Source organism: Homalodisca vitripennis, chromosome 3 (assembly GCF_021130785.1).
Source record: "Homalodisca vitripennis isolate AUS2020 chromosome 3, UT_GWSS_2.1, whole genome shotgun sequence".
Lineage (NCBI taxonomy): Eukaryota > Metazoa > Arthropoda > Insecta > Hemiptera > Cicadellidae > Homalodisca > Homalodisca vitripennis.
This window is the reverse complement of record NC_060209.1, coordinates 10,028,825-10,053,109: the sequence shown is the minus strand read 5'-3', so window position 1 is coordinate 10,053,109 and position 24,285 is coordinate 10,028,825. Positions and strand designations below refer to the sequence as shown.

The following is a 24,285-nucleotide window of genomic DNA, read 5'->3' as shown; positions in this document are numbered from 1 at the left end:
GTTTCACATGATAATCCATAATCCAGTAACTTCTACAAAACGAAAACTGTTTATTACGAGGTAGTTGGATTGATCTGAATGACTGACATACTGTACAGAATTTGACTTTTGCTCCAAGGACACAAATGAACTACTTCACACGGATGATTTTAAAAACAGTTACATTTTGGTAGGAACATTAAAAACTACCAAAATACATACATTCGTACAAGAAGTTTAGTAATAAAAATTATATCCAAATCAGAGATTACTAAGTGAATAGCCAAAGTACATAAAATGCCAGGATAATAAGTGGTATGAATTGTCAGAAATTTCATCTCATTTAATAATACATATATTTGTATTAATACACTCCCACACCTGACGAAGATGATAGATTTTAATCCTCGAAACGTTGTGTTATACCTTTTGTCACGACGGCAAATGCCCGAAATCCTGTTATCCTTTCAAACCTTACATCGTCAATGAAAAACAAAACGAAAAACTGATAACCGATTACAAAATAATTCATTCGGATTCGTAGCAAAATGTGTGATTATCCAATCTATCAGATTCCACCGTGAAAAAAGTGAGCATGGAAGAAACTGCAGTATAGGATCATTAAATACTGGATTTGGATTCACTTTATCTGTTTTCAAATCGGACTGTTAAATATTAAAATATATTTCAGGAAACGTTTCCATCAAAACATAATTATACATTTGTTGGGGTGCGCCGGGGCTAAAATCTGGACCACTCACACTTGTCGGGCGAGCATGCTATCACTATTAACCCTACTGCACCCTCACTTTTACCATTATCGATTATTTTGTAATTGGGCATTTCTCACACATCTTTTAACTAAACTAACATGTGATCGGAAAACTAAATAGCTCTTAAACAACTACCTAATTTAGGATTTTTCCGGACATTTGCCATCGTTCAGTGAAACAAGAAAGTTTCTTGTTTCACTGAACGATGGCAAATGTCCGGAAAGATCCTGTTTCCTTCAAAATCCTTCCATCGTCAAAAATAACCTTCAAACAAAGAGTACCTAATTTAATTTCAACCAATGCTCCACCGGGACCCGAATTCGAAACTTCCACTTGCCGGGCGAGCATGCTACCACTACACCACAGAGTAGGCTACTACTCAACTTTTGTTATTAATTATTTTGTATTTTGCGGTTTTTACAAAACCGTTCTTTTTGCGAATAAATCTTTATTGAAATTAAATCAACCAACTGTCATTCACACAACATGTATAACTGTCACCGGCATCATCGCAAAAAAAAAAAAAACAACTACTGACTTTTCCAACATAAACGTTGTTGTGATTAATCCTGGCATACATTTTTCTATTATACAATAATATCTTTTGGGTTATTACACGTTATCAAAGGTAGTGAGCAAGTGAAGTCTGCGAAATGAAGTCGGTTTATGTATGACGTGACTGAAGGGCCGTGGCAAGAACAATCGGAACCCTTGATAATTAATTAACCTCCTCCTTCCTTCCTGCCCCACAGGTGCCGAAATTGTTCAGTCTAACCGACAGTCCCTTTCAATGTCATCGTTCTCAATGTCTCTGACTGATATCGTATACGTAACAATCAGAACTGCGATTGCAGACATTGAATTGAGTAACAGTTACTATTCGTATAGTTTGAAACTGAAAATGTGATCAATTGCTAAGATTTATATCTAACACCAAGAAAATGCTCTATATTTTGTTAAATTTCAACATGAACAAGATCACTAGGCCCTGGAACAACATAGGGTCCGTACCAGTCAAACATTCTTTAATTTTCTGCACTCCAATAACTAGAACCGACTTCTGCCAGATTTTTCAAAAATTAATTTTACTTTTTAAAATTTTGCAACTACAGAGAAATTGTTTGCTATGAATTCCTTTCAAGTTTGACTTTTACCAGAAAAGAACGAATTCAAATAAATATACAATGTTATTTATCAAAGGTATTTGTCAAAATATACGTTAAAATAGGATTTATCCTGTTATAATTTCAGTTAACAATCTCAAATAAACACAACACATAAGTTAAAAATATAAACATAAACACAGGTTCTACCATTACTTTCTACTTCTTTTTAAATGTGAATGTTCACAGTTGTTTATTCGGCCTAAATCTACCAGTACTACTTGTATAACTATATCCTTTAGTGATACAAAAAATTCACCTACGACCATTGGTTGACCTATTGTGACCTGCATTCTTTAGTTCAGTTTTAATAATTAGTGTTGTGTTTAGTTTTGTATTAAGCGCATGTTTTAGAGTTAGTGAAGTTGACACACAACATGGTGGTTGCGATTCCTGACTTACTCGTGTCACAAACGCTCTGGTATGATTTGTTTTTTTTTAACTAGTTTGTAATTATGTGTTAGGTTAGTTATTTACCTGAAGAAGAGATCAGATTACAAATCTGGAAACGCAGTCTTACTGATTTTTTTGTGTCACTGAACGATGGCAAATGCCCGAAAAAAAATCCTTCACTATCCTTCCATCGTCAAAAACAAACTTCAAGCAAAGTATAACCTTTACTTGATCCATCAAAATTAATGTTATACGAACATTTGCATTTTAAACGCTCGATACAATTACTAAAAGGGTTAGTTTTGATACCAATGTTATCTTATCATAATATCAAAAGTATCATAAATAATACAAATACAAAAAATCCCGTTACGTGGGATGTTTAATACAAGAAAGAAGAAATCCGGGGACATGAGAGATGGTAACATGTATGTTAACAAACTAGTCTTTTAATTATAATGACTTAAAGACCGGTCACCAGTTGCTTCACACAACTATGCTGTAATGTCACCAGCATGCCACAAGCAGTATGTTTTCCTGACCACAATCACCAGCACAACAAAAGTCATTAACTCGAACTTGAACCGACAATTTGTTGTTTTATTATCATACTGCTACCTATTTATCACAAAGTCATAACCGGCAACTTTGCGAAAATTGCGTGCACAATTTGTTAAATAGATTTGCTAATGATACGAGTTTTACACCATTTATTATTTTACATCGCCCATCTCGCTAAGTAAATTAATTTTAAAGTTTTAAAAATAATACACTAATGAATATATATGTTTTTAAATAACTTGTTTTAGTGTTAGAAAATTGGTCATCCCACCTCTCCCGACTTTACAGTTTGTATCTGAACACCTGAGAGAAACGGCTAGGACTTACAGACGTAAAAATAACATCATTTTCAACACACTTTCCAAAAACGAATCCTCCGGAGTTAGATCTGCCAAAGTATGCATATTGTGAAGATTTTTCAAATTGTATCGGTTTACAATAAGGTATAATGTTTTTATTTAAAAGGAGAAGCCGATCCCCTTTTAAGCCTTACTCTGCCCGTCCTCATGGGCTCACTGGCCTGTGCAGGGATCTTATCAAACAGAATAAGGGGGAGAGTCGATACAGTACAAGGTCGATGGTACTGATAAAAAGTGCAGCGGTCACAGACAGGATTTGAACCTGCGCTATCTCTAACTCAGACTCAAAGTCCAACGTCTCAGACCACTCGGCCATCGGCACTCCCAATACATTGTATTTAATATGTTATTGTATCGGCAACAACGCAGATGACTGTGAGTGCACACGTTCTGTCAGCCTTACCGTGAGTGCAAGTGTACATTCGAAACAGGTTCTTTCAAAACGGCGCATTGCCATAATAAAATTACCCTTACTCAGGTGGCAAAAATTGCTTATAAATATTTAAATATAAGAATTCTTTGCTCTGTTTTTTTAACACTTTTTTTATTAAATGAAGCTACACGAAATGTAAAAAGTAAGTTTCAATTATACTTGTCATGGATGTCACTTTTAGCAAAAACTGTTCTTTAGAATTTTCGAATTTTTATTCGATATTTACGAACAATTGTGCTTTCTACAAACGGCTTATTTGTGACCGATCAGACCTAGTCCTCATGTCAGGCGGAACATGATAGGCTAGTCCATAGGGACAACAGAAATGCACGTCCTGCAATAATTAATAGGGTTTATGTATCTCTAACTGTACAACACCATCGCATTAATAACATCCCCTATTTACCTTTCTGGTTAACTAACTCTGCAATACTGGTTAACTAACAGTTGGGCTCTCTCACATTCAACATATATCTTCCCAATACTGCCACTTTATAGTCCAAGAATACCGAATCCAAAAAATTTCATCTAATTATTTTATGTTTATTAAGCAACATAAACATTCTATTTCAACTTAAAGACTTTAAGTTTTCCTGTGGCCTTTTTAGACTGAAAGTTGTGAGTGGTTATATATTCTGGAGTCTTAGTCTTACTTATATAATTGTAATTATCACTGCAATATAGCCTACTCGTCTTCAGACTTTTTAGACACAGCTCCTTTTTTCTGCAACTAATTTCTGATGAGTCTTTTACATTCTTACGCCTAAATGTATCACATCAAATCAAAAATACAATAACTCGTTTCGAAACCCTTAGTGTATTATACTAGGGACTGGTTGAGTAGTAATAAAATGTGATTTGATCAAATGAACTTATACAAAATGATATTTCATATCTTCCTGTTTTGGCGAGACATCCATGGCTCATGGGCCAAGGTTTACATTATAGAAACCCCTGATGTCAGGTATAGATACCATTTTTAAACTGATGAGAGTTCATCAAAAAGGTTGTTACATGCATTTCCATACAAACAAAGCATTCAGGAAGCTTAATTTCATAAATTAAGATATCAAGAATTTTACTTTCAATTGTCAAAAATGCTTTTTCTTATAAAATCATGTAAATGTACTGATACTAATTCATACATATGTAAACAATACGTATTTCACAATTGTAAAGCCACAGGTAGCTAAGGGATCAAAGGAGATAAACACATTCCTTATGGGATGATGAACACACCCCAGAACTGGCTATGTTCTTGATCAACATCATAGCTGGCGAGAAGGCCTACAGGTAGCTAAAGGGACCAAAGGATTGAGGTCAGAAAGAGAAACACCTCCCAAAAGTGACCCCATTCTTGACCAACATCAGAGCTAGTGCGAAGATCCACAGGTAGCTAAAGGGATCAGAGGATTGAGGTCACGGAGAGAAACACCCTCCCAAAAGTGGCCCCATTCTTGGCCAACATCAGAGCTATTAAGAAGATCCAAAGGTAGCTAAGGGGATCAAAGGATTGAGGTCACGGAGAGAAACACCCTCCCAAAAGTGGCCCCATTCTTGACCAACATCAGAGCTAGTGAGAAGATCCACAGGTAGCTAAAGGGATCAAAGGATTGAGGTCAGGCAGAGAAACACCCTCCCAAAAGTGGCCCCATTCTTGACCAACATCAGAGCTAGTGAGAAGATCCACAGGTAGCTAAAGGGATCAAAGGATTGAGGTCAGGCAGAGAAACACCTCCCAAAAGTGGCCCCATTCTTGACCAACATCAGAGCTAGTGAGAAGATCCACAGGTAGCTAAAGGGATCAAAGGATTGAGGTCAGGCAGAGAAACACCTCCCAAAAGTGGCCCCATTCTTGACCAACATCAGAGCTAGTGAGAAGATCCACAGGTAGCTAAAGGGATCAAAGGATTGAGGTCAGGCAGAGAAACACCTCCCAAAAGTGGCCCCATTCTTGACCAACATCAGAGCTAGTGAGAAGATCCACAGGTAGCTAAAGGGATCAAAGGATTGAGGTCAGGCAGAGAAACACCTCCCAAAAGTGGCCCCATTCTTGACCAACATCAGAGCTAGTGAGAAGATCCACAGGTAGCTAAAGGGATCAGAGGATTGAGGTCATGGAGAGAAACACCTCCCAAAAGTGGCCCCATTCTTGACCAACATCAGAGCTAGTGAGAAGATCCACAGGTAGCTAAAGGGATCAGAGGATTGAGGTCAGAGAGAGAAACACCTTCCAAAAGTGGCCCCATTCTTGACCAACATCAGAGCTAGTGAGAAGATCCACAGGTAGCTAAAGGGATCAAAGGATTGAGGTCAGGCAGAGAAACACCTCCTAGAACTGGCCAAACATTGGGTTGATATATGTTTGCAACCATATTTATTGACAAGACATTATTACGAACATTAAATCGTTCTAAATGTGCTGCATCGGAACATAAAATCACAATGAGAATAATCTGTATGAATAAAATATGACATTGCAAATTTTCAGCCTGTTCTTTAATTCTGTGTTGTGCAAATACCTGAAATGGCTATAATAAAACACTAGAGCTGACAGATCAAATTTTACATCAGAATTATTCATTACACTTTTTGTCAGAAATCCTAACACTTTACCATAGTAAATATTAATAAGATAAAGGGTTTAATTACATAAATGATTCAGTATAATTTTGATTTTTTTTCAAGAACCATGAAGGAAATATTCAGTTTGTTCTTCAGAGGAAAAGATCAGATGCACAAAGATAAAACCAAATTATATTTAGTTAAATGGAAGTATATACCTTAACATAAAATATAGCATTAAATGAATGCAAAATTGCTATATTCTACTTTCCTTACGTTCGTTTCAACCTATGTTTGATATGTTTTCACTAGCCATCTTCATTTTGTTCTTATTTTTATTCTTTGTAAACAACTTTTAAATAAAACATTTAGTACTTTTTTTATTGCTTTTAGTTTAACAATTCCTTAGACAACCATACCTTCCTACACATAAATTCTCTATGCACAAGTTTTTGACAAAAAAAACACACACACACAGCCTAAATCGCACGTCAACTGATTCAACTGATTGTTTATAAACTTATTATTTATTATTCTGCCTAATATTCCACTCGAGTTCAACACATATGTATATTGTAATGTATTTCTTGAACAACCAACATACTTACTTTTAGTTTTAAAAGTTACGAGAATTATTTACACTATTTCCCTACTCTATAGTCTAATCTATATTCTTAATGTTATTATAATCACCAATTCACATATGTCAAACAATCACATATGTGAAACAAGCTGAAGTTGATGAAACCCAACAGAGGAAGTGGTTGGTGATACTAGAAAAAGAACTCCCTGATAAGATAGCAGACCTTGACATGTCACACTCATACAATAGAAACTACAACAGCTGTACTTCTCAATGACAGCTTATTGACATATAATGACAAATAATGTCAATTAAAGATTAACATGTATTTGATGCTTTACTCCACAATTCAAGTTTGACTTCACAAAAGCTGGAAACAGAAGCTGTGATTTTGTTCTATAAGCAGTCCATGTAATATTTTTAAACTAGGCATAAGCATTGGAGTTATGACACTGTGTAGGGAAAGAAACCTTCTCTAAACCTTCTCTTAGCAGATGACCCTGCACTGGCGGCCATCTTGGTTTTAGCTCCACATGAAAAATGTTAAACCTTACACTTTTACTCTAATACTTATTGTTGCGGGATTATGGAAGAAGTCTTATGTTGGCTGCACATAAAAACTTTTTCAGGTATTCCACTATTTTATGGATTACTCAGGCCAGAGAGGCACACAATATGAAATTGTTTTTACTTTATCAATAAACTACACAATAAGCATACACAATTATAAACAATTCAACAAAACTGGAGTAAGAATAACAGATAAAAAATAACTGAGTGACAATAACAAAGCAATAACAAGGAAATCAATAACAAAATGAATGATAACAAGAAAAATGCAACAACGACAAGATAAATACAAAGCTTAAATAAAATTAATATATAAAAGTAACAATAATAATAACAACAATTTACTTTCGATTACTACCTATCCTAAAAATAATCGACTACAAAAATGTTTTGCTTTAATTTTAAACTTTGGTTTACCCTCAAACAGCAATGTACTACCATACTCTAAAAGAAACCTATTGAACAACTTAACACCAGAATAACAAAATTGCCTTCTAGAAATTTCCTTTGAAAAATTGGGTAATAATAAGATTACATTATTGGAAGAACGTGTGTTCATTCTATTTTCTTTAAAATTATAATTTTCAATGTTTTTCAAAATGTGGCAAAGAGTACATAAAGCATACAACTGTTTAAAATTGAAAATATCTTCTTGTTGAAATAAGTGTGTAACAGGATCAAACTTTCTTAAATTATAGATATTTCTCACTGCAGATCTCTGATTTAGTACCACAGGCTGAAGGATAGTTTCATACGTACTACCAAAATGAATAATTCCATATCTTAAAGTACCCTCGAACCACGAGGTGTACAGTTGTTTTAGATGTTCTGTTCTAATAAAATTTTTCAAATAAAATTGTGTGTGTTCGTGAATGTGTGTGTGTGTACAGGGTGATCTGTAAGAGGTTAACAAAGCTTCAGAAAATGATAGTAGACCCACAAACAACCGAAGATGTTCTTATAAATACACATCCTATCTCATTTCCTTTAGTATATATCAATCCATACAGTTTTTTTATCTAAAACATTATCTGAGAATGGTTAACTCTACATTTACCATTTAAATAAAGCTAATCAAAAGAGTATTAACTATTAAATAAATAATAAATAACACTTCAATTTAAAGATTGAAACATTACAATTTTGTTAGATTAAATATCACTAAAACAATTAATCCTATAACAAATATGTAATAGTGTTTTTTTGGAATTTTAATGACAAATCCAACCCTATTTGTGTAGTAGATTGGATGAAAAATAAAAAGAGTTACAACTAATTTAGTTGTTAGATGTTTGATAAAAAATACATTTCCTAATGGATTTGATGGTTCTATATTAATTAAAAACAGCTGTTAATGATGCAAATACCAATAGTTAAAAACTTTCAGTACTTGGATCTATGAGTATTCTTTCTATTTAAGAAAAAAATTACAACCACTAAAATGGCCATAAATCTTTAATAAATATAAAAATAAAAAATAGAGACTGACTCCTAATGAAATGGGATAGTAAATATGTTCATATAAACATCTTTGCTTGTTTTTGGTCCTACTATCATTTCCTAAAGTTGTGAAATTAAATTCTTTATTAGCCCAAGAGAACATGTTACAATGTTATAAGGCTGTCAAATAGATAAGAAACCTAAAACTAATATAAATTAATGTAATCTTACAATTATACTAAATTTACAAAATAATTTTAAATATAGGCACATCATAGAGTCAATATGTACACTGTTAACAAGTTCCTGGTGAATGCGGCCTAAAATCATCAAATGTATATATTTCATTTTTCAGCAAAATTTCTTGAATGACTTTTGAAAAATTTTAATGTTGGAATCTGCTTCCACGCTATTGGTAATTTATTGAAAAAATATTTGCTGTTATAAGAAAATTATTTTTGAAACTGGGTAGTTTTGTGTGTTGGGACTGGAATAGCATTAATGTAAAAACCCTGGATATAAAATTTAGAATCGCGAATATACAAATCCTTGAACTCATTATTTTTGTCAACAAATATACCTGTGATAAATACGACATAGTACCAAAACTCTATATCCAATAGTTTTGTGTTATAATCATACCAAAAAATGACTACCTTGTACCAAAATGAGACTACCTGTACCAAAATGAGACTACCTGTACCAAAATGAGACTACCTGTACAAAAATGAGACTACCTGTACCGAAATGAGACTACCTGTACCGAAATGAGACTACCTGTACCGAAATGAGACTACCTGTACCGAAATGAGACTACCTGTACAAAAATGAGACTACCTGTACCGAAATGAGACTACCTGTACCAAAATGAGACTACCTGTACCGAAAATGAGACTACCTGTACCGAAATGAGACTACCTGTACCAAAATGAGACTACCTGTACCAAAATGAGACTACCTGTACCGAAATGAGACTACCTGTACCGAAATGAGACTACCTGTTCTCTAAACTGTTGGTCAATAACCCACAAAGTGGATCGGTGGCTTCCTTTCTCACATTTCACACACTCTACAGAACATTGAGGGCTTTATTTGCATGTAACTCTGCACAATTAATGTTAATTAATTTGCAAGAACTGCTCGCTGCTCACAGATGGTTAGATAGCCAGACTTTCTCAAACACGTTTTCCACGGAGGCGTCCCAAAACAATATTTTTTAATTGAGTACAATTTACTTGGTTTTTTTGGATTTTCTTATGTGAATCATCACACATTGTATGGGTGGGTAGACACTTCCTAGTCTACTATAGGAAGTTAAAAAAAAATTATTTGTGGCCAATTATTTGGTTGGTTTTATCCCATACCGTAAAGTTTAATGAATGACTAGTTTATTATTTTGTCTATTTACAGGCTACAATAATTAATTCTTAGCACTTTAAAAAGAATTGAAAGGAGATATAAATTGTACAGAATCTACAAGAGAAGATCTTACAACATCATGTTTAAAGTATTTTACAACAAGTTTACCTATGAATTACAATCTTTTATTGATGAAACAAACAGAAAATTGTACTCCCATAAGTTACTAACTGTGATGATTCATCAAAACAGTGGAAATCGTAAACAATCTGACAGGTAGTTCAGTCTAATAAGTAAATTAACCAGAGTTTTTTTAACTTCAAGAAAGCTTTCGATTTGGTCGATCACAATATTCTGTTAACAAAAATGAAGGCGATTTCTGAAAAAATTAAATTAGATCTTTTCCATTCGAAATTGGTGTGTAATATAAATACAATCTAAGTTAATTTAAGTAAAACCAAGTTTGTTAATTTTGATCTAAGATGCTTCACTTTCCAACATACTCTAAAATATCGCTAAAAACAGTAAAAAATCTGTTTTTAGACAATGTTTTGAATACACTGGACAGAAATACTTTGATTAAATTAAATTGTGTAGTAAACTAAGAACTTTTTGTTATACCCTAAATAATTGGCTTTTTCAAAATAATAAAATTGAATTTTTTAACTTAGTATCAACCTAGACTTATGGTTTGTATTAAGAATTAAAAATTCTAAGGATATACATTTCTTGTTTGTTGAAACTATACATAGTAATAATATTGTTAAAAGGTACTTGTGGTTTATTAATTTTGTGTGTGAAATATCATTGATCTGGATACTCATAAATGAACTTTTGATGCCATAGAATGCTGACGTCATACAATATCTATTATGTGAAGCTGGACTCTTTGCTTTAGTGTATTATACTTTACTTAAGTATATTTAAACTGTTAATACTTATACAATTTTTCTTGCTGTTAGTATATTGAATAATTGGGCAGTATTATTTCTAATAAGTAATGTGCTATAACCTTGTAAACCTTAAAAGGAAAATAAATCATTATTATAATAATAGCAACATGTAACTCATATAAGTGATATTTACAATTTGATTTTCACACAAATGACAATTCTCAATATGTTATAGACTTATTGTCTTTGACAAGTTAAAGTCAATCCCGCTAACAAAATATTCACCGATGACATCATTTTTTAAATTCATCTAACTAAAGTCACACTCATATTGTATCATATGTAAATACATATGTAGATTTCTTAGCAACCTCTGGACTTTTTTGGTGATATAAAGTTATCACATTTTTCTCTGCCAAGAACGAACAAGTTTAAAATTACACAGAGAATGTAGTTTTCCATTATTCAAAGACCCTAATCTTATCCACGTGTTCTGGCAACTAAACAATGATTCCCTCTTGTCTGAATCTAACAACAAAATGATAGAAGAGTATCAATAAACAATGTACAGGCACAAGACAACAATTCTTGTGTTTCAACTTTGCAGCATATTCTCAAACATTGAAATTAAATTTAAGTAACAGTAAGTAACAAAGCATTTTTACACTGTTACTGTATTTAGAGAGCTCTTGAAAATAAGTGCTAATAATCTAAAGAGACAAGAACGTAGCCACAAAAATCATTTGGGGGGTCCATACAACTGATATTTTCCTGTAGTGGACACAGAGTAAGGCCCCATTTTGTTCTTTAAAAAGTTCTTGACCCTTTTCTTTGTTAATAACGATCTTTCAGCAGTACATGTCAGTTATATAGAATTATTTAAATAATAATAATCATTTACTAAAAAAGTAATTTAGAAAATTGAAAATTTAGGGAGGGTCCAAACCCCCTTGGACCCCCTTGCTGGCTAAGTCATTGTAATGAGATATGAGAAACGGGTTAACGCTTAACTGCAACACTGTAAATTATGTCTAATTCTAAACATAGAAGAGTAAAGTTACTCAAATATATATATATATATATATATATATATATATATATATATCCTCCCACATTACCACTAGATTAGATTATTATCCAACAAAAGTGTGTGAGGAGGGTGAAAAACTAACATCAATTTGTTCCTCGAAACTAGCTCAAATTTTGTCAATGTGTTGTGTTTATTTTACTGTCAAAGTGTTCAAAATCTTACATAGCTACTCTCAATACCCACATTTATAAAATAGAGAAATAGAATACGAATTCTTTATGTAATAATATGTTTTAAAAATTGGAATACTAGCAAATAATCAATTATGCTATTACTATTCAAGTCAAATAAGCTTTGTCTTGCCTAAGTTTCTAAGTAATAACAAAAATTATATTATTACTTTTTACTAATTTAATATTTTCTCTTCAATACAATCAGTACAGTATCCAAGAGAAATACTGGACTGATTATGGTTTGCATTAAGAATGAAAAATTCTGGGATATACATTTCTTGTTTGTTGAAACTATACCTAGTAATAATATTGTTAAAAGGTACTTGTGGTTTATTAATTTTGTGTGGAAATATCATTGATCTGTATATGCATAAATGAACTTTTGATGCCATAGAATGCAATCCAAAGCAATGGGACTCTGTTTTTGCTCACAATATTTCAGAAACAGCTCGTTTTAATAAAAATGTTATATCTACAATCTACATCTAGGCTTAGTTACTTAAAACACAAACTTAAATTTAAATCACTTTGGGAACTATCAGAGATTATTGTAACACAGCATTGCAGCATAAGTGAGAGTTTATAAATTTGAATGAACTTTAATTCAAAATCCAGTATATATTGACCAAAAGTGATTTACAAAGCTGAATCACACACCAGTCTCTTGAGAATTCATTAGATAATTACTTATTACTTGTACTTTGTATTAATTTTATATACATATTCGAAAATAACATAGGTTTAACAATTTTTTTTTCTTAAGTAAATATACACTGTAAAACTGTCTGGTTAATAAAAGTCATGGTTGGTTGGAAGCCATGGATAAGTTACTACAATATATCCATTTCATTTAAGAAAAACAAACCAATGCATCATCTCGTGTTTAAACTAAGTTATACAGTAAACCACACAGTGCAAATGACCTGTAAAAGCCATTAATAAGTTGTTTACTGTTTCAGGTCAGAGAAATTACAATATCAATATGTTCTTTGTTACTCTACAGCAATACACTTCCTTATCTTATCATCAAATGGTAACTGTAGAAGCATGATATTGCTACATTTCCTTATATAGACACTTCTTACTGCTAAGTGTAAAATTTCAAATGAATTGCAAATAAACAAAATACAATGCATTATATCATCATAGTAGCACAGTACAGTCGTAAGGATGTAGTTTACGCAACTAATGCTTTGATTACAGCCGTAACACAAGTAGTTGAAGCGAATTACATTCAGCATGAGCTTTGATGAGTCCCGTAAACTTTAACAAGGAGTGTTACTTGTATGAAATGATAGTTGTGTATGTTACAACATTGTATTTATTTCTTCATGTACAGGGTGATCCAAGAACTAGTATTATACACAGAATTTCAACTTCGGTATAGGCTAACTAATATTTTATGGAGAAGGGAGGAGCAGATCGACCATCTTTTTGATATTATTTATTCCATATATTTAAAATTAAGGATGTTGGAAAATTTAAACCAAAACGTCCGGAAATGAGTGAAAAGATTTAATTGCAGAAATAATATGGAAACAAAACAACTCCTTAACCATTATATATCTTCATCAACTACTTAATTAGCATGTTCTCGACAGTCATGATTTTATTGGTTTTTTTAATTTATCGTATGTATTTTTGCACTTTATATGTCAAAAAACCATAAAAATGTTTTTTGTATTAAAAGAATTGAAAACCATTTCAAAATGCCATATTATACATTTGATAGGTCTATTGGAAATACGGCTGGGTTACACTCATCATAAAGGATTTTAAGAAAGAGTGAGTGGGGCTTAACTTTTAAAAACACATATATGAGAGGCAGACTACTCTGGCAATATCTTCAAATTGAGTTCTAGATTTAGGCCTAGATTTAATGAAAATTCCTAAGCGTAAAACACCTGCAACGTATGAACCAATCGGCCAAGGTGTAATATTACATTTAGATTAGTCTATAAATTTATTTCTACACGATCCTCAAGTTTTCTAAACTTTTTATAACATGTATATAAAAATTAAAATAATGACCAAATAATGAATTGTAATTGTCCAAATTGAGACTGCTCTGATATAACTTCCACATATCATAATTCAGCAAACATGCCATGAGCTATTGATCCGATCAGAGTTTCTTTCAATCTTATAATTGGGTTTAAAACTAATGCAAATTTAATTTTAGTTTATAAAACTAAGAACTACTGAAATGTACATTTTGTTTAGATATGGATTATACCATCCATAAATTAGGCATGTTTCACAGACTTTTGGAGGAGGGAAGGTCTTTTCAAGACCCCTGTATGAATATGGTGTTTGTGTAAAAGTAATATCACTGATGCCATGTAAAGAACCTATTTGTGTGTTCAATAAAATCCAAAAAAGTCAAATTTTATTTAGCAAAATAATGCACTATTGGATTGCAACCACAAAATGTAAACATGTAATTCACAAAATCTTAGGAAAATGTTATGGAACAACGAAACATGTGCACATTTCAATTTTAAGGTGGAATCTCCTCATTACATAAGTTATCCTACTCTGGCCAGTCAGTCGAAAGGTGGCTGAGAAATGTAAATACCATTTGTTGTGAACCCGTTATTTGTAAAACGATTTGCTTTGTCATATAAGGACTTAAACTCTGCACTAGAGGTGTTTAAAGAGATGTGTTATTTAATACAAAGAGCAATTCTTATTTTGACTTTTCCAATACACACTAGAAATTTGGGTTAAGGTATTTAACCTATATGGCATTAACATTCCAGTGAGTAATAAATTTAGCAAGTAAAATTATGACTCCTAAGAAGCATTAATGTTATTTTTTTTTAAAGCATTGTACAAGTACATCTTTAACCCATTAACCTCTTAACACTCCTGCACCTAACCTTATACAAATCCAATTAAACTATACAAAACTCTAAGGATTTGACAAAACTCTCACGAAAAAAGTCAATTTTATTGCACTTTGATTAACTAAATTATTGTTTTTTTATCTAACGAAAAGGCTAGAATAAAAGTATATTATCATTTATAAGCATTTTATATTAATAAGAATTTTTTTATTTCTAGTATAATGCAGCAACTACAATTGTATCCATTCTATCTAGTGTACTTTTTTGCGGAAGTAAATTCTTTATGTGGAAAAATTTTATTTAATTCTATCTAGTGTACTTTTTTGCGGAATTAAATTCTTTATGTGGAAAATTTTATTTAATTCTATCTAGTGTACTTTTTTGCGGAGTTAAATTCTTTATGTGGAAAATTTTATTTAATTCCTTTAACTTCATTATTTTTAATTTTACATAAAAATCCGACTTTTGTTTTCTCCTACTTACAAAAAAAAAACATGTAAACATGCGAGGTTTTGGACACAACCCTTCACGCACACACTCCCTCACTCACGAGCACAAAGAGTTAGGGCCAGCCCGACACCCGTAGTTTTCCGTCTCGGGTTATTTGGTAATTTTAGACTCATGACTAAACTATACTCTGTGACAATTCAGTGTACTATACCTATGTTGGTATTGTTTTGTAAAAATCAAAAACCAAAATATAATAAAATAAAATTTTACTAACCAAAATCACGTGGGAATGTTGAAAAGATAAACTGAATAAGTCAATTTCACACTACATTTTTAAGTCACTGTAAAAGTATAATTTTAGTATATAAACTCTATTATTTGAACCCATAATAATGTTTAAACAAATATTTAATAAAGTGTAAAGTCATCACGGAGCTGTCTCATGATGGGTGTTTTGCACCGATTCAGCAATCTTGGGATGGCCATGATCAGTGGTCAATGGATTAATTAAAGAAATCAGCAAACCAATATGTATTATTGATTTGGTGATTTGATACTTGAATTACCTGATTTTTGTGGGCTATCAATAGGACATGTAGTTGTAAAACATTTTGCAATTTACTAATACATTGTTTATCTCATATAAAAATATTAATCTAATATTATTTTGTGCTTGAACAGTGAACTTTTACCATTGCCAAATACGTTTGTAGCCGAAACACAGTTTCAGCTAAACTGACAACGTTACCAGAAAGCTTGACAAGCTACATTTTACTGTCTGGTAACAAACTGATGTTGTCTAACACTGCACAAAACAAAGCACTTCAAAGCCAAAACAAATCGGGTTAAAACAAACTCAATTTAACACCGACTGTTGATCAGAGTTCATTGACCGGTAGCAATCAATGTTCCATGGCCATCCTTGTCCTGCTACGTCATCAGAACTCTTTTGCAACTGCTGTGATTTCCCACTAACATATCAGGTGTGTGACTCACAGTCCAGACTCTATCTAAACTGTCCCAAGAGCACGTTTCATAAACACACTTGGATTTCTCACTAAACAGCCTGTGACTCACAATCAAAGACTTTCCAAATCGTTTGTGCGTGTTTCCACATGTTCTACTTACACAATGGGTTCTTACTTAATTGACTCAGGTTTTATGAGAGTCATCTTAAACCGGACTGATAGTTTACTTCTTCCCTGAATCACTTTAGTACCATATATTCCCAATGACTAAATCTTTTATTGTTACATATAATAATATTCCTTAATATTTATATTCAAATGAACTTCTTCAAACAAAAATTATGCAATGGTCACAACTTACAGAATGGTTTAGTGATAAATACACACGGTTTATATAAAATCCTCCTGTCCAATACAAAGCAAATCACAACTGAGGTTACAGTACTAATAATTTATTTTTCATTGTGTTTTATTAACTATCTGTAAGAAGTTTCTTACATAAAAAACCTTTTAGCAATTTAATCAGGTTTACCTAGAAAAGTAACGAAGCTAAGGTACTCCATTCTATAAGAGGGTTTATTGTTTATTCACCAATCCCTTCAGTGCCATTGTCTGATCTGCAGGATATCGTTATAGCATATCTTTTCGCAACTACCGAATGTAAAATTAAAATGGTCATATGACAAAACTTTATTATCTCCCATCCTTGCTCCAGGATTCTGTCCGGTTTACACCTTCCAGTTGAACTTACATTGGGTACAGCAAAAACCGATGTGTAACTTCAATCTGGGTAACCCTATAGATGTCTATGAGTGGCACATCACTAACCAAAAATTTCAAGATGGGGTGCAAGGATAGATCGATAGGTCTAGTCTACTGCAGGGGTCTACTGTTGGAGTAGGTGGGGCTCCCTAAGTGTTAAAGGTAGTTGCTAGCCTAGACATAGGGATGTGCCACCCCTGCCTGCTTTGACTGGAGAGGCTGGTACATAGCTGGCCTTCGCTTCTTCCAAGGATACATGACTGATTAATAACTAAAATCCTTCCCAAGGATCTTGACAGGAGGTGGCTCCTTATAACAACCTTACCCATCCAGATTATCCTGTCACTCCGGAAGCAGCGCAAAGTTGCTTTTAGGATTAAGTGCAATTTCTCAGCTTCTTGTCATAAGATAACAATAAAAATCTCCTATCCTTTAAAAAATGACATGGAACTCAAAATCATTGTAGACTACAGTAATGTGTTTATAAAAAAATTTGAATGTGTACTCACTGTGTTTGACGATGATTCATACAGCTTCTGCAGCTCGTCATACAACCACATTTCCACAGCTAGCCGCTTCCTGATGAGCGACATCTGGTGGCTGCCGTATTTAGCTGTCAGGAACTTCTCCCGCCTCTCCTTCACTTCTCCCTTCTCTATGAAGTTCACGTGCAGACCGGTCTTGGCAGGACTTCGCCTCTCCTCGACATCCCCACCGCCCCCACCTCGCAGCACTCCACACTCCATCCTCAGTGGCACCGGTTTCTGAAACAAATGAAGCAACATTTTGAAATTTCTTCCATGTTTGAAGTTTACTACATAATTTCAAAGATTTTATGTATGATGTCTCAATCTTTAAAGTACACCTAGAAGTATTTTATCTAAGACGTGACAATCATATGACAACGCATATTTATATTCAATATTCTATTCTAAAATTGGCCGATACAAGACTATTAAAAATTCTGAAAATGGTGTATTCTAGTCTTAACTCTGGAGAGCCTGTTCTGGCTGACCAATTCAAATTAATCACTGAAACAAGCGCAAGAGAGACAAGAATGACCTCATCAATGCTTCTTATTCCTTGCCACCGAACCACAACTTACAATAAATCATTTGTCATTACTGCTTGCCAAGCATGGAATTCACTTCCTAACCATATTAAGTCAGTAGGTTTGCAGCCTTACTGAAAGCTCAATTGCTAGAAGCAATGTCAGCGATGGGTTAGTTCGGGTAGGTCTTGGAGGACAGATGGGGTGCTAATGAATGTACGGTATGAATGTATGTGTACTTTGAATTCGTATTAAATTCTTAAAGAGACCTTTATTATATAATTTTTTTTTTTTTTTTTTTTTTTAATGTACCGTAGTAGTTTTATTTTACTTGACAAGTATAATTGTAAGACAAGGCCTTATGGCCCTAAATTCGCCCTTTTGTACATTATATACGTATATGATACAAATAGTCATTTGATTTTATTTTATTTTATTTAGACTGAAAAATTGGTGAAGAGCGTAAAATTCTATAAGAATTGATGAAATGGCTGATAAATTGTCTAGAGATGAATTGAAATTTAACTTTATGTATCCCAAACTGATGACCATGGTTGTAATCTTTTGAGAATAAAACCTAAAGCTTACTCTCTGAAAAAATAAATTCATGGACATACCACTTTCAGACAATTTTATTTGTATATTTATTATGATATTACTGATATTATTATGATATGATATTACTGACCATGTAATATAAAAATTTTACAATCAACATTTTCATAATTCATAGCTCTGATATTGATTTTGAAATAAAAGACACATAGGTAAATATATTCAAATATTTATTTTGAAATAGTAAGCATGAGAATTCCTGCTTTAAGGCAAAATTTTATTAAATCAATCACCTCTTGTTCATATATTTTTCATAGCCTAGCTGACAAGGAGATGAAGAAAATGGGAAGGGGCTCATTCAAGAAAAGTTGAAATTGATGGCATAGTAAATCAAAAGAGTCGTAAAAAGGACTTCATAAAGACATTCATAACTTCAACAAAGACATTTGAGAGTGGTCAACCATAAAATACATTGAAAAGACTTGAGAGGAAATTACAAGCTGTAGTTCAAACATCAAATGTCTCAGAAGCAATTGCCACATCTATAACAGATGAATGGATGGAGTTGATTTTATTGATATCCTTATCAGTTACAGTACTGTAGGATAATAATATGACCAATAGATGACAGTTTTCTTTTAATTTATTGACATGCACTTAAGATTGGCTTTCTGAGACTATGTGAAAAAGAAGAACTAGAAGTTGTGTTGTTTTAGGAAAAAAGGAATCATCTGGAGTTTTGCATTTAAAACAGAAGCGACCGTCTTTGAGTTTATTTAACAAAGAGAATGATTTGTTTAACATAGAACGACCTTCAAATGTATTCTATTACTGACAACAAGAATATGACGACAAAATGCCAAATATAACCCATTCCTCCTCCACTGGTGCTGAAAAACAGCCAATTTTAATGTTAATTATTTTAACTACAACATCCCTCCTTTATGACCACTGTACCAAAAATACACAAACAAAATTCTGCAACATTCTCTATGATAAACCAAAATGCAAAAAATGTTAAAAACCCCTACCTATTTTTAAAAATAAATCTAAAATTATTTGAAATAGAAGGCCTATTTATGTATTTAGAATGGTATCTTACCGAAATAAAACAAAGTCAACTAATTTTTATTTATTTTTCATTATGGTAAGCTTATTAAAATTTTATTTTAGAATGTCCTCCTATGAACTGAAAGACAAAAGAAGAGTTTAATGTTCCTTACGGCTTAGTTTTAACGGTTCATTTGAAGATTAACTAACTTTAAAGGGTTTCGAACATTTAAAAATGTAGAAATAAAATAGGAAGGGTAATTGTCTGAATTAATGCTATACAAACTTTATAGAGTTTATGAATTAATTAAAAAGTCAATTTATTGAAACAACTCTTAATAAAGAAAAAAATCCTAAGGATGTCAATTTTCACATTTTTATAGGCCTAAATGTTTAGATTTAATCTAGGTACTTTTAAAATCAACATAACTAGATTTATCGTAGAAAGATAGCCCAAACTAGGACTAACAATATGGCTTTTGTTTTATATGTCTATTTTCTATGGATTAAAATATGTATAATGTTCCACAGTTCATGAAAATTTAAAAGAAAATGGGTGTCAGACATTCTTAAAACATTGTAAACTGCCTATACTTATTAGGCAAACTAAGGCATACAACACAATAATTTTGTAACTAGTTTGTATGTGGGAACACCATATTAAAAAATTCTTTGAAAATAATTAATCTACCACTATGGAATAGTTTCAGATCCGGAATGACCCACCTTATTACAATTTTTACATCTCTCAATTAGTTTTTAGCAGTGTTTTCAATATTGATCGCCTACCTACAATGTGGGTCTGACAATGAACCAGACTGAATGCGACAACTAATGCTGAAATTTTCCTAAATTACGTAGAGAGTAGCTTTACCTGTATGCTCTCGTGTTAACAATTTGCAAATAGTCAGAATATAGCCTAATTTAACATGCATTTTTATTTTGTGTTGGTTTGTTTATTTTTGTTGCAACTAGATATTATATTTCGCTTGTTTTACAGATTATTGCTTTCAGTTTTATGGTACAATTATAGGGTGTTAAAACTAAATGTTAGGACTATGAATTTGTGTTCTCTTTTGTCAACTAAATTGTCAAATTATGTTTTACCCTAGCCCTAATAAATTTAATAAAATTTATTACAATGTTTAGCAGTCATTTTATGGTCTATTAGGCCTATGAGATGAATTAATTCAAAAACTAGGTATTTTACATTTTTATGTGTGAGCTTGGTTATTAGTAATTTTTGTAATCTCTCCTATGGGTCTTAACGAAGCTTAAATAAGAATATCCTGCTTAATCAATACACAAATTGATATTTATCTGTATAAATTAAACCTAATAATTAGAAATATAGTTAAATAAACTTTATTTTATATTTAAGTCAACATTAGACATGTATAAACATGGTATAGCCCATGTTGGAAAAATGATCACTGATGAACTTGACATTGGTCGGTTCCAATATTAGTTAGAGAGATATCATCCTTTATTTAAAAACTAATACGTTTAGCGAATTATTTGTAACACAATAAGCAACCAACCAATTTATAAAAATCATTACAACAGTGTTAAACGCAATGTTAATTCATAAGGAAAGCAAATTTGGCGTCAGTAATTTTATTGTTTGATGGGACCTCACCTAAGTTGGAGCAACGACCTCACTCCCCTACAGAGAAACCCGTGGGACTAAAACAAACGGTCAAAACAAGAGGTTTCAGTCCAACGCACTCCTAAACTGACACAATTACACTGTAAACCGGCACAAAATTGTTCACTAGAATGTTGGATTTGATAAAACACACTAGACATAAACAAACAGTAACCACCAAGCGTACACTGAGGCAGACGACAAGAGACTGTGTGTGTAATTCTTCACGCGATCACCTGAAGTTCAGTTCCGAGCGCTAGCGTCGCCTTTCTTTTGTGAATCAAGACAAGCTGATACTGATTGAAGCAGTGAACATTGGGTGGTGATGACGTAAGTGATGGCACTGGCCTGCCTGACTGAATTTATAATTAGAGCTGTACAAGTCATACAAAGTCCTAACCCGCGAAAGCGCCTATGTTGTAATAAGATTGTGTGGAAGTAACGTGTCTTCAATCCCTAAACCTTACACCTTCATCAAGTATGTAATGCAGAAAAAGACTCAATTTCATACTCATCGCCAACTCTCTGAACCCCTTCGACCAATATCAGCTGTCTGTGTTTACCACTGACGTGCTGGGGTCGATTCTGACATTACAACGGATCAGTAGGTAGTTACAGTTTTTTTTCCCGCGGAAACCTCAAAACGGGCAAAAGGATTAATGATGTTAGTATATGCCGATTTAAATACTAGGATAAACTTTGGATTCAAATCAAAACTAAAAGAAGTCAAAATCTAAGTAAAGTTTCTAAATTAAAACTCAGCATTATTAAATTAGTACATCTAAACGCTGATTTTGCAACAAACAAAGTAGACACATTGATACACATAAATTGAACAGTAAGTCGAATGTGTTTCAGGATCTTGCAGCAAAAATTTAATATAAAATTAAAAGATATTTTCAAATTTAGAATTGGCGACAAATTTCTCTCAAGATTTTCAAGAGGGTGGTGTGGCAATTTTAAAACCATCCTTGAACATATTCAGGTTTTGAGTTTGAGTGTTGGCAATCAACCCATTTTCATGATGAGAGGGGATGGTAGGTCAACCTCATTGTTTGTAATGGTGTGTATTAAAGATACAGGGTGTTTGAAAATGTGGGTTAAATCCCCAAGATGGGTAACATTGGGTTTGATTATCTAGAAACTATACTAAACTAGACATATTTTTCTGCAATATCATTGTCATCGTCACCTACTCATTAAAGGTGCATAAAGCAGTCTACTATGTTGCGAAGAGTGACATAATGTACCAAGGACGTAGCCAGCGAGGGGGTCCAAGGGTTCAGATACCCCCTCCAAATTTTAATTGTTTCAATTACTTTTTTAGTAAACACTATTATTATTATTTAAATAATTCAGTATTACTGACATGTACTGCTGAAAGATCGCTCTCAACACAGATACGGATCAAGTACTTTTTAAGGAACAAAATGAGGTCTTACTTTCTGTTCACTTTGGAAAATATCAGTTGTCTTGACTTCCCCCTAATTTTCATTCCTGGTTACGTTCTTGTAATGTACCGAAAGGGGTAGCACACATATAGACGGACGGACTGTCATTTTAAATTTTGAATTTAAAATCAGTACAATTGTTTGGACCAAAAGGAATGTACGATATGTGTTAAGAAAAAGCCTCTCGGACTTTTCTACCTAGAGTTATCAAAGTACAGATAGTCAGACAGAGCGACAGAGATAAGGATGGACAGCCATTTAACCTCAAAATAATACGCTTTTCCTCGAACTAAGAAGAACCCATGTACCTACTTTCAAGTCTCTATGATCTCAACGTGTACCAAGTTTCTAGTTTCTAGGACCTATTTATTAACAGTTATCGCACAGACAGACGTGCGGACAAAGACAACATTCAAGACTCTGGCGCTTCTTTAATAACATATTTATTGCACTTTAAAAATGTATTACATCGTATCGGTATTCCAAACAATAAACCCACAGTTGGGTATAAATTTCATATACTCTTATTCATATTATGCCACACTGCTACTGGATCCAGCCTTTATTTTAATTTTTATTATAGCAGTTTCTTATGGTGAAATAAACGTTCTAAACGCCAAAAGGCATTTATGAATAGGTTGGAATTTATTTCATTTAATTTGACGTTATTGACAAGGCCTGAATAAGAATTCAGACACGTTAATAGTGGAAGAAAACGTTTAGTATAATCAACTTTTCATAGTTTTCGTACACATTCCCAAATATCTGAGTTTGCAATCGCAATAATCTAAGTCAATCTACCTCTCCTCCCGAAATAGGATTTGATATTTACTTTTTGATATGGTGGCACCACATTTTTATTAATTTGTAAATCTTATGCCTACTTACACTCATAATTTGAAATGTTATACCTGAAGTAGGGACCAGATACCAATTCTTAAAACGTCGTTTCTAGAATAGATGATACCTATTTTCTATCTGCGAGGGTTTTTGTCTTATTAACACGCTACATAAACCGTTAAATGAACTATTAATAATTTTACACTCTGTAAAGCTCAATGGATGATTAGAAGTAATGCGATATAAATGAAAATTAATCGGTCTAGCCCTCATACACAATGATAAAATTTAAAGATCATAATTTGATATTTTACAAAGCCTGTACAA

At 32.7% G+C, this 24,285-nt stretch overlaps 1 protein-coding gene across 1 annotated transcript in view; it reads right to left on the bottom strand.

Annotated features, from left to right (window-relative positions):
- LOC124356576 (protein phosphatase 1 regulatory subunit 14C) overlaps positions 1-24,285 on the bottom strand; it is a 127,191-nt gene that overhangs the window by 59,050 nt on the left and 43,856 nt on the right. The window contains exon 2 of the mRNA XM_046807658.1: positions 17,873-18,127. Within this exon, the coding sequence (XP_046663614.1) occupies positions 17,873-18,127 (255 nt within the window). The remainder of the gene's footprint in view (positions 1-17,872; positions 18,128-24,285) is intronic.